This window comes from Camellia sinensis, chromosome 4 (genome assembly GCF_055761805.1).
Source record: "Camellia sinensis isolate YWXY chromosome 4, ASM5576180v1, whole genome shotgun sequence".
Lineage (NCBI taxonomy): Eukaryota > Viridiplantae > Streptophyta > Magnoliopsida > Ericales > Theaceae > Camellia > Camellia sinensis.
The window spans coordinates 168,383,936-168,401,305 of NC_138964.1; the positions used below are offsets into that span (position 1 = coordinate 168,383,936).

Below are 17,370 nucleotides of genomic sequence, written 5' to 3' on the forward strand. Positions count from 1 at the left end.
AATGACCTTAAACTTTTTTTTATGTGAATGTTGATATGTTGTTGAAATATGTGCTGAAATGGTGCTGAAATTTGTGTTGATATGTTGCTGAAATTTGGTTGAAATGGTGCTGAAATTTGTGCTCATATGTTGCTGAAATTTGTGCTGCTATGTTTGTGAAACTTGTGCTGATATGTTGCTGAAATGGTGCTTAAATTTGTGCTGATATGTTGCTGAAATTTGGCTGAAATGGTGCTCAAATTTGTGCTGATATGTTGTTGAAATTTGTGTGGATATGTTGCTGAAATATGTGCTGAAATGGTGCTCAAAGTTGGCTGATATGTTGCTGAAATTTGTGTTGATATGTTGCTGAAATATGTGCTGAAATGGTGCTCAAAGTTGGCTGATATGTTGCTGAAATTTGTGTTGATATGTTGCTCAAATATGTTCTGAAATGGTGCTAAAAAATAAACAGAAGAGAAGCCCAGGCAGACTCAACTTCACATCATACTTGACATAGCAACACATTAGGTTATGTTCAAGTCATGGGAATCTCATTCTAGTTTGATATCAGCAAAAAAATAAGTTTATTAGGGCAACAAACATGATTTCCACCAATTCTCAATAATCATAACCCTTCAATTTGAATAAAACATTATTCCATTTGAATTTCCAAAAATTTGTAAATATATGTTTGGTCATAACAATGGTGATCAATTGAGCGGGACACAAATCTGAACATCACAAGAGGATATAGATCATTGGAGTGTCTTGATTTACATCTCAGAAATAAGAAGAGGACCACTCTCTCTGTATCCAACACAGTAATCAGCAATGGGCCACTGATAACATTTTCATGTACCATCAAAGTTAACAAATGGCAACAGTCCATGGAAGTCTATATATGTATACATGGACCATTGTCCTTGATATCTTCAGTAACAGCATAAACTAAAAGCACAAAAACAGTAACATACCATACCAATAATCCAAACCAACAATCCAAACAAACAAACAAAGTTAACAACCAACTTAATTTACACATAATATTTAGTTCACAAAAGGCGAAGTCCAAATCCGAATTTAAATTACACTTAATTTTTAAACAACAAAAGAAGTCCAAATCCAAATAACATTATTACAACGGCGTAGTGCAACCTTTTCCCAAGTTGTCTAATCTCTACAACCATTTGTTTACTTTCTTTCGTAAACTTTGTACCCATCTCTTTCAGCTCATCATTGGATACAATCACTTCGTTGGCCAAAGAGTTGATATTACAATTGTCATCGCTTTCCTCCCTTATCATCTTCAACAATTGACGCTACTTATATACAGGCATCCACCACTCAAAGAAGCCGCATCCATTGGTGTTGTTTGAAGGGCAAGCAAAGTATACCATCCCTGGATTGCCTTTTGACTCTGAAATCCTGAATGCTGCTCTCACCCCGCAATGACATTTTCGATTTCTAAACTGAATTTCACTAATATCAGTCATAGATGCATTTGATGTTGACATTTTTTTACCTGACATAACAACAATGGAACAAAAATGAGTAGGACTCAAATTCTAAATCACACGAAATGGATAATGGGAGTGAATCACATCAAATTCTAAATCACATGTAATGGGTAATGGGTAATTGATCAGTGGATTTTGATATATATTTCTTATTGGTATGAAATGTTTAGATATGGTAATATGTTGTTTTGATTTATGAAAGGCATTATCAGAGTAAGTATGCATGAACCCTTTAATTGCTAGTGTTGCATTTTCGAGTATTGTCAATTTATTCTTATCCTTCTCTGAGTCATAAAAATATACAGTTAGAAATAACAAGGGCCATTGGATGAAAGGAATTAAGGCACCGTTTGGATGGATGGTTTTCAAACTAGTGGATTCAGGATTAAACTTTTTTAAAAATGTAGGAGAGTTGATTATTATTGATAGACTAAAAAAACTAATGGGGAAGAAAGATTTGAGTTAGAAGATAAGTATTTTCCTATGATTTTACCCAATTAGAATATGTGCATTGTTATTTCAAATCCATTATAATTTATCATGAGTCACGACAAGACTCTCAAAGTCAATCAACGACCAAATTTAAATTTGAGTTGTCCCCTTGAACAATAAGTTATCAAATCTTTTTTCCTTAAAATCCATAATTCAAATACACGAAATTATGTACACACTTTTTGTCATCTCAAAGTAGTAAATGATGTGAAAGAGGAAATATTTTTTCAGACTCTAAATTCCAATATGTCTAGGGAATTCCAAAGCCTCAATAAAATGAGAAGTAAATAAAAAGATTAGCCCTGTAACAACTATCATCATCATACCCACAAAGACCCAATTGCAAATTGAAGAATAAAATATACCCAATTCACCAAAAACACCAAAAATAAGGCTTTCAATTTCTAATTCACACATAAGTTTGTTAAATTTCTCATCAAATTGTTCTATTCCAATATTTTCCATTAGGGTTTTTGTAATACAATTGAAAATTTTGACCTACCAAAACATTTCCCTTCCCCCAATGTCAAATCCTATATGAAATTCAAATTTTTTTTAACCATATCTCAAAAAACAAAATTCAGATCGGAGGATTAACAAAACACTATATACACAAAGATTCTTGTATAAACATCATGATCACATTTACAATGACAGAGTGTGCCAAGTTCAGATTTTCTCTAATTTTTGGATTCAAAGCCCTAATTTGTTATGTTTGGAAGATGAACGAACCTGTGCTCTTTTCCTTCAATCTGCTGGAGTATGGCGGGGCAGCGGCGAGTCGGGGGTGGATCGAAAGCTCCTCTTCTCAGCCCTTTTCGTTCTCTCTCTCTCTCTCTCTCTCTCCTCTATAATGCTTTACGTATCACAGAGCTGAGGGAATTTTGAATGAATTCAAATTTTTTTTTTAAAAATTACTAACCAAAACGACGTCGTTTTGGTTAGTTATATTTTCAGCCGTCGGATGAACACACTTCAGGGATCACTTCAGGGGCAATACTTCAGAGGATTCTGATACCATTTTTAAAGCTTTAAATGTCTTGGTCCTCAACTTTGCCACTACAAAATTAATTTTTAAAAATAATTGTTTGTAAAGGTTGTTGCTGTTACCATTATCATTTAAAAAAAAAAAACCATTTAAAAATAAATATATTTAAAAACAAGCCAAAAAAAAAAAAAAAAAAAAAGCTCTTGGACAAAAGCCCAAGCTCTTCTCCTATAAGACCGTTATCATGCATAGGCTCATGGATAACAACCCAAAATCACGCATAGGCTCTTGGATATCAACCTAAAAAGAGGCCGGTAAGACCCAAAAATGGGCATGCTAGAATTAGGGGTGAGTGCGGATAAGTTGGGATTATGAAATTTCTAATGTGTCATTCGTTTGTTGCCCGTTAGATTGGTATATTGGAGAAAATCAATCTGCATCCGTCTGTCAATTTAGTGGATGTAGATTGAGCAAATTGGCGGATGGATGCAAATCAATTTGGTGATTTAAAATTTTATAAATTTTCAATATAATTTAATTTGTATACTTTTCTCAAAAAAATAAAATAAAAAGTATTACAGTCAATGACTTAAAAAAGTATCACAATCACTGAATATTTCATCCAAAGAAAGAACGTTTTAAACTTTAGAATATTATAATCACTGTATATTTCATCCACATATCACAATCATAGTATGCCTTATTCACATAAAGTATTACAATCTGTGATTCTTAAAATACAAAAATAATTCGAACAACAAAAACCATGAACAGAGTAGTAGTAGAGATTGTATGTCTCTATATTGTTACATCTATATCTGTTTTTGAAAACAAAACCCAACCGGCATATATCATCTTTTTTATTTATTATTTTTAAAGTTAGATTTAAAAACAAAAAAATATAGATAAATAATACATTTATTTTTTTCAATTCAAAAAATATATTCAAGTTGAAAACTCTGTTTCAACAGAATATATTTAACAGAATATTTAAACTCTTTTTCAATTAAAAACACAAAGAGAATATCTAAATTAATTGAAAACACAAAATCTTACCAATTACTTGGGGTGCTCACGGTTTGGCGGTTCGATTGGGGTCAAAGGAACTTCAAATTCGTCATCCGTCCAAAACTAGACGGATTGAAAAAAATCAATTTGCAACCTTCCATTCGTCATTATGCATCCATCTAAAATGTGACGGATCGATTTGGTTCGGTCAGTTTGAATGGATCGATATATACCCTACTCACTCCTAACTGGAACATTTTCTTGCAATCTACAGAAAGACGGCTATCCCACAGTAAGACCAAAAATTGGCATGTGGAGATATTTTCATTTCTAATGGTGGTATTTAAAAAAAAAAAAAAGGAAGGCGCTGGCCACAAATTTTCCAATGCAACTTTGCAGAGAATGGTGCGCAAGCCTAAAAAAAATGGCAACAGAGGTTTGCCTACAGAGGCCAACAATAGAAAAAAATACCACAGTTCAAAATTTACTTTGACATTATAAATTGAGGGTGTTAAACTAATAATTTGTAATGTGAATTTGACAGCCACAAGCTGCATTGTGGCTGCCGTCAGTTCACGCACCAAAGATGAATGTGTGCTAGCGTGCACCATTTGAGTTCACATTGTATTGATTGCCTATAAAAAAAAAAAAAAAAAAAAAGTTAGGGATCATAAAATTTATGAAAATAATCATAAAAAATTTGTGACATTTAGATTACCTTGATTAGTGTGTGGTGCTTTATTTTAAGTGTAATTCAAGGGTCATCAATCTTTCATGATCACTTTTATAAATTTTTTTTCATAATACATAGCATTGCTCGCAATTTGCAATTCGTGCTCTGAGTTCTAAGCAATCAAGTACAATTCTCTCTCTCTCATCTTCATCCAATTCAACCACCTTACTCTCCTCTCAATTGATTGCCCTTACCCCACCCCCACCCGCCCCCCCCGAGCAAAGATCCTCTAGAGTGATTTTTTCCTTAAGTTTCCTAAAGTGCTACACTGTTTGGTTGAGATTTACTGGCAAGTCACATCAATTTTTCTGATGTAACTTGCCAGTAAATCTCAACCACACAATGTAGCACTCTAGGAAACTTTAGGAAAATTTAACTCTAGAGGATCCTTAGTGCCCCCCAAAAAAAAAAAAAAAAACACACACACACAAATCTTGTACAGGATACCATTAACTGTAAAGTATCTATTTCCAATTTTTTGCTTTCATCCACCTCATATTGCTCCTGCATTCCTCCTAACCCAGTGGTGGTTTTAAGTCCTAGTATGTACAATAGGTAATAATAGGAAACGCATTAGAGTGGTGTTGATTATCGAACAAAATAATTTGAGTTTGATCACCATAGTTGTTCACTCATGATACAAGACATACATTGTACAATAATGGGTATCATTTATTCTGTAACAGTAAATAACACATCCAAGTAAAAGATTAAATCAACTTTCGTACCATAATCTTCATGCTTTCCTTTTCCTATTTTTCTTTTCCTTCCTTTTAAAGTCGTCGCTATATGAAGGGCTCATGATTCAACCGGAATTTGTGCTATTTTTCCCTGCTAAGCTTTTGTGTTAGTATTGCTCACAATAGTGAAGAGCTTCTTTAATGAGCCTATCAAAGTTATTGTAGGATAACCCTCCAACATCAGTTGCTTCTTCTGCTTCCTTCTTCAATTTGAGAGCTTTCTGTCGCATTTGCTTCCCCTTACCACCTTCCAACATTTCATTAATAAGTGCTACAATTTCATTGCGCTTCACATCATGATTAACCTCCATTCCAATCCCCCACTCGGTGCATGCATATCGACAATTTGTTTGTTGCTCAGCAAAGAAAGGCCAACAAATTATGGGTACTCCTACACATATGCTTTCCAATGTAGAGTTCCAACCACAATGTGTTAGAAAGACACCAATTGATGGGTGGGAAAGTACTTGTTCTTGTGGGCACCAACTTACTAGCAATCCTCTATCTTTAGTCTCCTCAACAAAGTGTTCAGGCAAGATTGCTGAATCGCCCATTACAATATCAGGTCGAACGATCCAAAGAAATGGGTGCTTACTATTTGCAAGCCCCCATGCAAATTCCTTCAGATGTTGGTCTGTCATGACGGTTATACTTCCATAGTTGACATACACAACAGAGTTTGGTTCCTTCGTATCAAGCCATTGGAGGCATTTTGTGTCTTCCTTCCATAAACTTGAATTAAGTGACTTGAATTCACCATCAATCACCTGCTTGGATAGCAAAGAAAGTGGCCCAATAGTGTAAATGTTATGGAACTTGGACGCGATAGCCTGCAATACTTGATGCTCCAATGTGTCGAAAGTGTTGAAGATGATTGCAGATGCTTTTAAGCAATTTTGTACTTCCTCACTCAGGTAATTGAACAAGATGTCATTAGGATCTGTGGTTCTGATAAAGGATGGCATGTCCTTGAGCCGAATGTTTCTCATGCCAGGGATCCAATCTATAGTTGTGTCAAGAGAGCCATCACTTTGGAAACTCTCATCTGTAACACACAAGGACATAATTACCTTCTTTTTTCACTTTAATTCCAAAAAATTGAAGCAATAAAATTCAAACAATTATATATATATATATATATATATTCCATGCATGGTAAATCAATAGAATAAATAATCATGTCATGCAAATCTTCTTGGGCATAGCATAATGTGTTTTAGAGTAAATATAATAGCATTAATAAACAAAGAGTTAGTGTGTTTGGTTTGAGTTTTCTGAATTCAGTTTTTTGAAAATTGTGTTTTTTTGTTTTTCATGTTTTTTTGGTTTTAGTGAATATTTTTTAAATTTTAGGATTTTTTTTTTACTTTTTTAGATGTATCTCACTTAAATGTATTTAAATAGAAAAATATTTGTGAAAAAATATTTTTAAAAATTAATAAAAACACAAAAATATAAAAAAAAATGTACTGAATTTTTGTATTTTTGTATTTTTTGGTATTAGTGTATTTTTTTTAAAAAAAAATTCACAAATATTATATCTTTTAAGTGTATTTATGTTAGGTGTGTCTAAAAATTTTAAAAAAAATGCTTAAAATATTAAAAAACTTTATTTGAAAAAATTAAAATACGAAAAATAAAAAAGTAGAATTTTTTGAAAACCAGAACCAAACAAGTTGATTGTTATTCAAGCCTAAAAGTTAGACCCATTTTTTAGAATCAGTGACTTGTCAAAAAAATGACCAATTATTTTCTTGATATATCACTAGTTTTAGAAAGTGAGTCTAAAAAGTAAATTTTTATATCTTTTTTCATAAAGAAATAGTAGCACACCTACTCACTAATCGATTAGAAAAAGTAATCAATCTCAATTACACATTAATTTATTTTTGTGTAAACTTTTAAACATTATTGTACGTGAAGTGACATATTTTTAAATAAAAAACATCTATATTTACCACTTACTTGTATTATCTATACTAATTATATTAAAAAAAAGTTCTACAAAAAGGTACATAAGGCCGAAAGTTTATGGTAAAAACAATTTTACCACTTGGAGAACATATGTATTACAATAATAATTTCACAAGCATATATTTTAATTCTTATTTATTTGAATTACACATAATTCTTTGAAAATTAAGGAGAAAATAAGCATTTGTGATAAAATTAGAAACCATGGGAAGGGAAGATTGGCATAAGAATTAATATAACAATACTTGGTAGTCCAAATTTTCATGTTCCAAATAACTCAAATATTTCAAAATAACGTCATTTAAAAATAAAACGATGTCGTTTTGATACATTTAAATCATTCGAAATTCTACAAATTCGAGCTACCAAGTATTTTTTTAAATATAATGAGTATTTTGAAGAAGAGGAAGTAAGTAAGTAAGTAAGTAATACCTTTGAATGGGAAAATGCCTCTTTGGACAAGTTGAGGGTAGTGAAGGTAGCCCATGAAGCCACAAGCCGATGCAGTCCAAAATTGCACCTCGGGAATCCCAGCTTCTTCTGCGGCTTTCATGGCAAAGTTCATCGCTCCATCAGATACTACGCACGTAACACCTGGCACTTGCCGCGATGCAATCGAGTTGTTGTTGTTGTTGAGCTTTTTTAATAAAACTCGAAAGGGATCCAAACAGTTGTCTCGCATTGCGATGCAGAGGGTCGGAGGATCTTGAGTGGCATCACGATCGGACGGTGGCAGCCCATCCGGTATAGACTCAAACTGGAAATCAGCACAGCCCTTTAGAAATTCAGGGCCTTTGGATTGAAGCAAGCGTCTGTGGTTGAACTCGGTGTTGACGAAGGTGATGTAGAAGCCTCTAGAGTGTAGAAGCTTGGCCAGTTGCATCATTGGGTTTATGTGACCTTGTGCTGGAAATGGTACACAAACTGCATGGGGCTGCTTTCTGCTACCCATAATAACTAATATCAGCAATGCCAACTCAAAATATAAAACTAGTCTCTTTGTATAGAGCTAGAGGTCACTTAATTCAAGCATGTATGCATGGTGTACTTATTTATTAAGGATGCCAATTGAAAATGAATAATACTACATCCATCTACCAATTAATATATTAATAGCTGATATGACATAATTTTAAATATTTTAAGTCTTTATAATTTATATAATGAGTGAGATCATAATTTTAAAATAATAATATTATAACATATATTAATACACTAATATTATATTTGATTAGAAGATATGAGGAAAGATTTAAAAAATAAAATAAAAAAATAAATAATATATAAATAAAATATACTTATATTTTACTTAATTCTATACACATTTTCTCTTCTTCTTTTCATATTCTTTACGCGTGTTGTGACTGGAAAACTATCGAACAAATAAAGACACAAAAGCTGCTTCGTGTACCAATTAGAATTGGTCAAATAAACCAAGCCAAACTTCTGTCCCAATTGTATTGGTAGTTCCGTGTACCAATTTGATCACTTCTATTAACCAATCTGTAATGTCGTCAAATTGCTGTAATTTTTAATTCGATAATACTATAAATTTAGACTTATATATTCAGTATTTATCAAGAAAAAATAATTAATAATTTAAATTTAATTTATTCATAAATTTCATACTTTATCAATTTAATATTCATTGTACACAAATACATTCAAATAAATTATGAGCTGACAAAAGTAGATTTATAGCATTTTTATTTTTAATTACCTCTCTCACATTCATTTGCTAGAAAATAAATCAAAATAGTATAAGACAAAGGCGGCTTTATTTATTAACTTCTTCAGGATTTTTTATTGGGCTTAAGGTAAACCAATCTAAATGACATCTTTAATATATTTTTAAATCATATTTTTTATAAGAGTAAATTATACTTTTTTCTCTTGTGAAATCTTTTTCTACGATCATTGTTAATAGGATTTGTATTTTCTACTTTGATGAATGCTATCGAGTCAGGTTAAACCTTGCATTGATACCACTGAATGTAGCGAAATACACATGAGGACTAGATATCGTTGTAATAGACCAAATAATTCAAAATTTGAAAAAAAAATATTTTGAATCCACAAGGAATAAAAGAATCTTCAAAGAGAAATTAAATATTATTAACAAAAGTAGTCTTTCTCATAAAATTTACATAACTTATAATAAGAAAAATGATATGAAAGCTCATTTTCCAAATCAATTTTAGTGATGTGCAAAAAGGTGATGGACTAATGTGACAATCCAATTGGCATAGCAGCAATCTAATTGGATGAGCTGGAGAGAGATTGGACAATCCAATTAGTCTACCAAAGTATCGAGGTTTGCTAGCGACAGAAATAAATAAATAGATAAAATATGACGCAGACCAAATTACTGTGTCTATCTTTTGACTGTTGTGTAGGTTTTTTTTAAGGGCAAATTATTTACACACACCCTTCACGTTTAGTTAAATTATAGATTTTTACTTGAACTTTCGGAAATAACATTTAATTCCTTGAGATTTATACTTCCATAATAATTTAATCCATGCTGTGAACTAAACGTTAAGAATAATTACAGAAACATGCTGATATCCCCAAAATATATATTGGTAGACGATATTACCCCTCGTATCTTTCCAAAGCACCAAACAACCTAATTTAACTTGAAATCCCTTTGATAAGTCAACAAAATTTACAAAAGAATTACGGTAGATGAAAAAAAAAAATTAAGTTTTTGGAACCATGTTAGGTTTGTTGTTTAGAAAAAAAAATTACAATTTTTTTTTTTGAAAAAATGAACACTAATTTAATAAAAATAAATATGAAAAAATATATTTAATTTGTAAAAATTGTTTCTAACCAATCAAAAGATAAAATTATATAAAAATGATAATTATTTTTTATTTTTTATTTCTTAACCAAATTAATTTTTAATTTTAAAAAAAATTCTAAAACAAATTTCTAAAAATCAAACCAAACATAGCCTAAGAATTTTTTGATAAGCAATTTCTTGTGTTGGTAACCTAATTATTTGTTAATTTTATAATATTTTCACCATCTAATAAGTATTTTTCCATTTTAATTTTGCATTTCATAACTTATTCAATTAATTAATTTGGTATTCATAATTTATTCAGTTAATTTATTATTATTATTATTTTTTATTTTTTGGGTGAATAGTTATTTTTTTGGGTAATAAATAAGTAACATGGAATCCTTTTCAACATGGAAGGAATGAGGAAAGAGCACTCAAGTAGGTAAAAATTGAAATATTAGCTTAGAAAAATTTAATACATTATCTTCTTCTTTTTTTCATATTCTATGGATTTTTTAAAATTTTTTTGCACAAATTCTATATTTTTTAAATATATCTAAACTAAATTGATCTAATCTAAATATAATGGTAGAAATAAAAATGAAAAATTATATTCATATATAAAAATTTATACAAAACATATCATAAAAATTTGCGATAGTGATATTGTTGTAAATATATAAATCAAGTTTATAGATGTTTTGTTTTAAAATGAAAGGTCACCATTAATTTATATCATTGTGTTTGAAAATTCTATATAAAGTTTATGCTTGTATATCATCACTCAATAACAATATGTTCAGATAGAATTTAAGGATGGAAAGTTATAGAATGTAGTCATGATAATAGGAAGAAGAAATGATAGGCAAAAAGGCAAGATGATCACTTGTAAAATTTTAGAATATGACATCAGCAATCTAGGGAGCAATTTGTAATGAGATTACAAATCTCAGAGAAGGGAATGTAATTTTTCAAATGTGAGGAGAGATCTGTATTAAACAAAAATCTCAAAGGTATCAGTGTAATTTACCCAAGGGCATTTAAGTCAATTTACTATATTCGTTAACGGTGTTAATTGCGGTGGGGTGGTATGTAATTTTTGAAACTTCAAGAGAAATCTGTAATTTAGCTAAACCTCAAGGGAGTGTAAGTAATTTGCCATTTTTTTAAAGAGACTTATGTAGGTCCTAATAAGTGGATTTCGTGTTCAATAGATCCTATAATAATTAAGAAATTGGAGTCACCACTATGTTAAAGGCACAACACTGTGCATTATGAGCTTATTTCTATGATCTGAACCGTTCATTTTGTAGGGTTTGTTGAGTACTTCATGCCTACCAAAAATCATATTAATTGAATATCAATAACTATATGATCGATAACCAAAAAAATAAACAATAAGTTTTTTTTTTTTTTTTTAGAAATAGCATAAAAAATATGCAATTTGATCATATAGTTATTGATATCTGATTAATATGATTTTTGGTAGGCATGAAGTACTCAACAAACTCTACAAAATAACGGTTCAAATCACAAAAATAAGCCCATAATGCACCTCAAATTGAGATACAACAGTCACTACTGTGCCTTTAGCACAATAGTGACCCCATTTTCGATTATTAATGGCACTTTTCATTAAACATTATTACGTATTTGTTTGGCATGTTATTTTAGCACATCATCTTATTTGGGTCACATCACTTATTATTTGAGTCACATCACCTCTCTACAATATCACTTCAAACTCAACCCATATTTCACATTTTTTCATAAAAAGTCAAAAAGTATACTAATTTAGCACTTCTCAAATAATCCCTAAAAAAACTTCACTAATTGTTAATTTTTAGCAATAATTTAAAAATTTTGTCAGAAAAAATGTCATTAATTATAAGTTTTAGTGACAATTTAAAAAAATATCAGTGATTTACAACTTTCAGCGACAGTTTAAAAAATTCGCAGTAGAAAAATGTCACTAATTGTAAGTTTCAGCCACTATTTACAAAAATTATGACAAAAAAAAGTTACTAATCATCAATTTTTAACGACATATATAAAAAATTTTCACAAAAAAATTATTTTTAGTGACGATTTTATTGAAACTATCGTTTGGAAACATACTATTTTAGTAACTTTTTGACTAAAATATGGGATAAAAAACTAGTATGTTTGGAATGACTTTTTGATTTTTTAAGAATCGTACTGAACGAAATTTCGACTTACAAACAAAATATTATTTTCTGCCCATTTTTTACTTCTTCATTTAAGAAAGGAAATGAATTAAAGGGGCTAGTATATAGGGGCCTCTCTCTTTTGTAATGATCCCTTGAAAATGTTTTTAATTGGGGGTATTTTGTGACGTAATCGGTGGGACATCTTTCTTTACAGAGAGCAAAGAATTGTTCCTCCGTTTCTGCTTCGCCAAGTATTCCCCTCCAGAGTTCGTCTCTGTTTTTCGAAGGACTTTTCCCCTTAGATGAAAATTCTCCCCATTCGACGAACTCGCCCCCTTTTTGTATATACTGTCGACTTGCTGTGGCGAGTAGAGTTTTTCTATATTTGGATGGTAGATCCTCCCATTGGTTCCAGTGAGATCAAAAAATCTCGGGTTGGACGTTTGGATCTTCTTTGTGCATTGAACCATGGTATGAAGGTGAGGGTTTCCATCTTCATGGAGCTCCCTTGCGACAAGTATGTAGTATGGCTGACAGGCTAGTTGGAGGAGAGATTGGAGGAGTTCTAAGAGTTGTTCTTTTGGGCATGGGCATTGTGGATAGGTAAGGAAAACATTCTTGGCATAAAAACGGAAAGAGGCTTGGCGAGGCATTATTTAGCTTATTTAGTGATTAACACTTAACTTACATAGGTGTGAATGTTGTTTGTCGAGGCTTTATATAGGGGGAGGTCACACCAGCTGGGGGGGGCGCTATATATAATATTACTAGTGCCCTCCTGTTGAAATTGTACCCGTTAGGCAATTTCATCCGTTGATGGACGTACGGATGGTGACGTGTAAGGCGGAGATTAAATCCGTAATCACACCAAATAGTAATCACTATTTGGTGTGAGTAGCCGGGGCTTGGTGTGAGTAGACGTGGCCATCTCCTGTCCACCCACGTGTCACGATCGTAGTGGTTTTGCTTGGATATAAAGCAAAGGTGCACAAAATTCCGCGTGAATGAACAGTAATGAGCGGGAATTCAAATTTTAAATTCCGAATCTCCGTATTTACAGCTGTCTATATATCTGGGTGCAGCCTTAGATATTTGTCAGTGGAGAGAGATAAGAGAGATATGCTTTTGCAGTTGGAGAGTTATTACACTGAGGTGATTTTCTGGTACCTTGTTTCGTCCCTCCTTTTTTTTTTGCCATTTTTGTCGATTTATTTGGTATACAATATTGTACTCCTTAGAAGAGTATCCCGAGAATTACGGGCAGTTCACTCAAATGTGTGTAGATCGCTTTTTGACATGGTAACTAGGACTGTGGGAAGAGAGCCGGCGGAGAGCTCTGGTGAAGTTTGTTCCGGTGTACGAAGAGCAGAGGGCAAAAATATCAAAGCTAAGGTGTCTAAAGAGAAGGGTTAGCAGAGGTAACAGATCCTGTAGAAGTGTTCGTATAAAAGATTTGGAGTTATTTATAAAAAATGGAAGGAATATGAAGCAGCCATTATCGGACCCCCCTTGCATACCGGAGGTCAAGGACACCGGCGGCCAATGGATATAGGCGTAGTTACCGTAGTCGTGCACTTTTTAAGACCTAGTATGTTCGCAAACGATACGTTCAGAATATTCCCCGATTTATTAAGAAGACTAAGAGGGGAGTAAGGAAATTACAACTATACGATGAACAATTAAGGGACGTTAAGTTTGATAATAAAGGCGTGACGAGATTACTTAATGGTATTGAGTTGGGTAATAAGAGATCTGACCGTCAATCAGACAAGATCGTGGTTAAGGGTATCAAATTCATTGGTAATGTTCAATTAGGACAGGATGCTAAGGACGAAGCTGTGGTCCACCACGTGTTGTTTTTTGTCATCAGTGATAATAGTCCGTCAGATTCCGTCCCTACACCTGACAAGATATTTATTAGCGCTCCCCCCAGCTGGTGTGACCTCCCCCTATATAAAGCCTCGACAAACAACATTCACACCTGTGTAAGTTAAGTGTTAATCAATAAATAAGCTAAATAACGCCTCGCCAAGCCTCTTTCCGTTTTTATGCCAAGAATGTTTTCCTCACCTACCCACAATGCCCATGCCCAAAAGAATAACTCTTAGAACTCCTCCAATCTCTCCTCCAACTAGCCTGTCAGCCATACTACATACTTGTCGCAAGGGAGCTCCATGAAGATAGAAACCCTCACCTTCATGCCATGGTTCAATGCACGAAGAAGATCCAAACGTCCAACTCGAGATTTTTCAATCTCACTGGAACCAATGGGAGGATCTACCATCCAAATATAGAAAAACTCCACTCGCCAACAGCAAGTCGACAGTATATACAAAAAGGGGGCGAGTTCATCGAATGGGGAGAATTTTCATCTAAGGGGAAAAGTCCTTCGAAAAACAGAGACGAACTCTGGAGGGGAATACTTGGTGAAGCAGAAACGGAGGAACAATTCTTTGCTCTCTGTAAAGAAAGATGTCCCACCGATTACGTCACAAAATACCCCCAATTAAAAACATTTTCGAGGGATCATTACAAAAGAGAGAGGCCCCCATATACTAGCCCCTTTAATTCATTTCCTTTCTTAAATGAAGAAGTAAAAAAATGGGCAGAAAATAATATTTTGTTTGTAAGTCGAAATTTCGTTCAGTACGAGTTATGTCAAAATTGTTGTCTCACCGTTTGGAGGGAAGACGACTTCCTTAGATTAGGGATACACAAAAACAATATCAATAATTTATATACTGACGAAGAACTCTCCTCCTCCTCTGATAACAGGAACCAGAGCAGAGGCCCATCCGCCCAATCTCCCTCTACCTCGAAGGACCCTCAAGAACAGGCAAAACCGCCTGGGCCAGAAGCCTCGGACGACACAATTACTTCTCCGACAGAATAAGCTTCAAGGACTACGACCAAGACGCCGTCTACAACGTCATAGACGACATCAAATACTCGACAGTCCCTACCGAATTAATGAAGAATTTAGTAGGCTGCTAGAGAGATTTCCATGTATTTGTTAAGTTCCAACCAGATCTCACTATTAGAAGAGGAATTCCTTGTATTTTATTAACAAATGGAGACAGTAGTTGGTTAGATGCAATGTCCCCAAAAATGAGAGAATGGTTTGATGTTAATGTAACCACTGTCATGATTAATGAAAAATTTTATTAAATGGAAGGAATAGGAAGCAGCCATTACCGGACCCCCCTTGCGTACCGGACACTTCTACAGGATCTGTTACCTCTGCTAACCCTTCTGTTCAGACACCTTAGCTTTGATATTTTTGCCCTCTGCTCTTCGTACACTGGAACAAACTTCACCGGAGCTCTCCGCCGGCTCTCTTCCTACAGTCCTAGTTGCCACGTCAAAAAGCGATCTATACACATTTGAGTGAACTGCCCGTAATTCTCGGGAGTACAACATTGTATACCAAATAAATCGACAAAAATGACAGAAAGAAAAGGAGGGACGAAACAAGATACCAGAAAATCACCTCAGTATAATAACTCTCCAACTGCAAAAACATATCTCTCTTATCTCTCTCCACCGACAAATATCTGAGGCTGCACCCCGATATATAGATAGTTGTAAATATGGAGATTTGGAATTTAAAATTTGAATTCCCGCTCATTACTGTTCATTCACGCGGAATTCTGTGCACCTTTGCTTTATATCCAAGCAAAACCACCACAATCGTGACACGTGGGTGGATAGGAGATGGCCACGTCTACTCACACCAAGCCCCGGTTTTTAATTGGGGGTATTTTGTGACGTAATCGGTGGGACATCTTTCTTAAATGAAGAAGTAAAAAAATGGGCAGAAAATAATATTTTATTTGTAAGTCGAAATTGCGTTCAGTACGAGTTATGTCAAAATTGTTGTCTCTCTGTTTGGAGGGAAGATGATTTCCTTAGATTAGGGATACACCAAAATAATATAAACAATTTATATATTAACGAAGAACTCTCCTCCTCCTTTGATAACAGGAACCAGAGCAGAGGCCCATCCGCCCAATCTCTCTCTACCTCGAAGGACCCTCAAGAACAGGCAAAACCGCCTGGGCCAGAAGCCTCGGACGACACAATTACTTTTCCGGCAGAATAAGCTTCAAGGACTACGACCAAGACGCCGTTTACAACGTCATAGACGACATCAAATACTCGACAGTCCCTACCGAATTAATGAAGAATTTAGTAGGCTGCCAGAGAGATTTCCATGTATTTGTTAAGTTCCAACCAGATCTCACTATTAGAGGAGGAATTCCTTGTATTTTATTAACAAATGGGGACAGTAGTTGGTTAGATGCAATGTCCCCAAAAATGAGAGAATGGTTTGATATTAATGTAACCACTGTCATGATTAATGAAAAATTTTATTAATTTTATTTATGAAACCACTCAAAATTTTATGTACTTACTACATTTCCCTTATCATCAACTATTACATCTTGAGTCACATTGTAGACACCCTATTTTTGACCGACCTTAAGACTCAGACGTCACCAGTTGAGCGCTTGGTGATGTTGCATATTGTGCTCGTTCTGAGGTTGCAGAGTCTCGGTTGCAAGCCTTGCTTCCAAACTTCGGAGCTCTTTTGTGCTTTGTCTCGGTTTGCAAATCAGGTCCTGTTTTCTCTGTTTTCTCTTTCCGAAGGGAGGGAGAGGTCTCATAGACCATCTTTCAGTGGTCGTAGGCTATGTTTCCTGGTCGTAGGCCATTTTTCCCGTTTGGAGCTTGGTTTCCGGTTTTCGGAGCCGTCGGCTGTGTGCCTCGATTCGGGACCGCTTAACTACCTCTGTTTGCTCCGATTTTTGACACACACCTTATTTCCTCCCTTTAGAGGGACACTGTGGCCCGGGAGACCACCTTCGTGGTCATATGCCACTTCCGGTGCCTAACAGCCTGTTTTCGGGGCCCCAAACCGCGCGTTTTGGCCCCCGAACCTTCGTTTTGCATCCGTTTTGGTCCGTTTTTGGT

At 34.0% G+C, this 17,370-nt stretch overlaps 1 protein-coding gene across 1 annotated transcript; it reads right to left on the minus strand.

Moving 5' to 3' along the window:
• Positions 1-5,304: 5,304 nt before the first annotated feature.
• LOC114297131 (linamarin synthase 2) lies at positions 5,305-8,786 on the minus strand. Its single transcript, XM_082866849.1, has 2 exons — positions 7,867-8,786; positions 5,305-6,505 (listed from the first exon to the last, which is right to left on the minus strand). The coding sequence occupies exons 1-2, from the start codon at positions 8,384-8,386 to the stop codon at positions 5,568-5,570; spliced, it is 1,458 nt and encodes a 485-aa protein (XP_082722975.1). The 5' UTR covers positions 8,387-8,786; the 3' UTR covers positions 5,305-5,567.
• Between the last annotated feature and the right edge of the window lie 8,584 nt (positions 8,787-17,370).

Bases quoted from the DNA above. Each gene is read 5' to 3' on its own strand.
- LOC114297131 (XM_082866849.1), bottom strand. From the start codon at position 8,386: ATGGGTAGCAGAAAGCAGCCCCATGCAGTTTGTGTACCATTTCCAGCA. The intron at 6,506-7,866 runs GTATTACTTACT...TGTGTGTTACAG, and splicing joins AGGCATTTTCCCATTCAAAG to ATGAGAGTTTCCAAAGTGAT.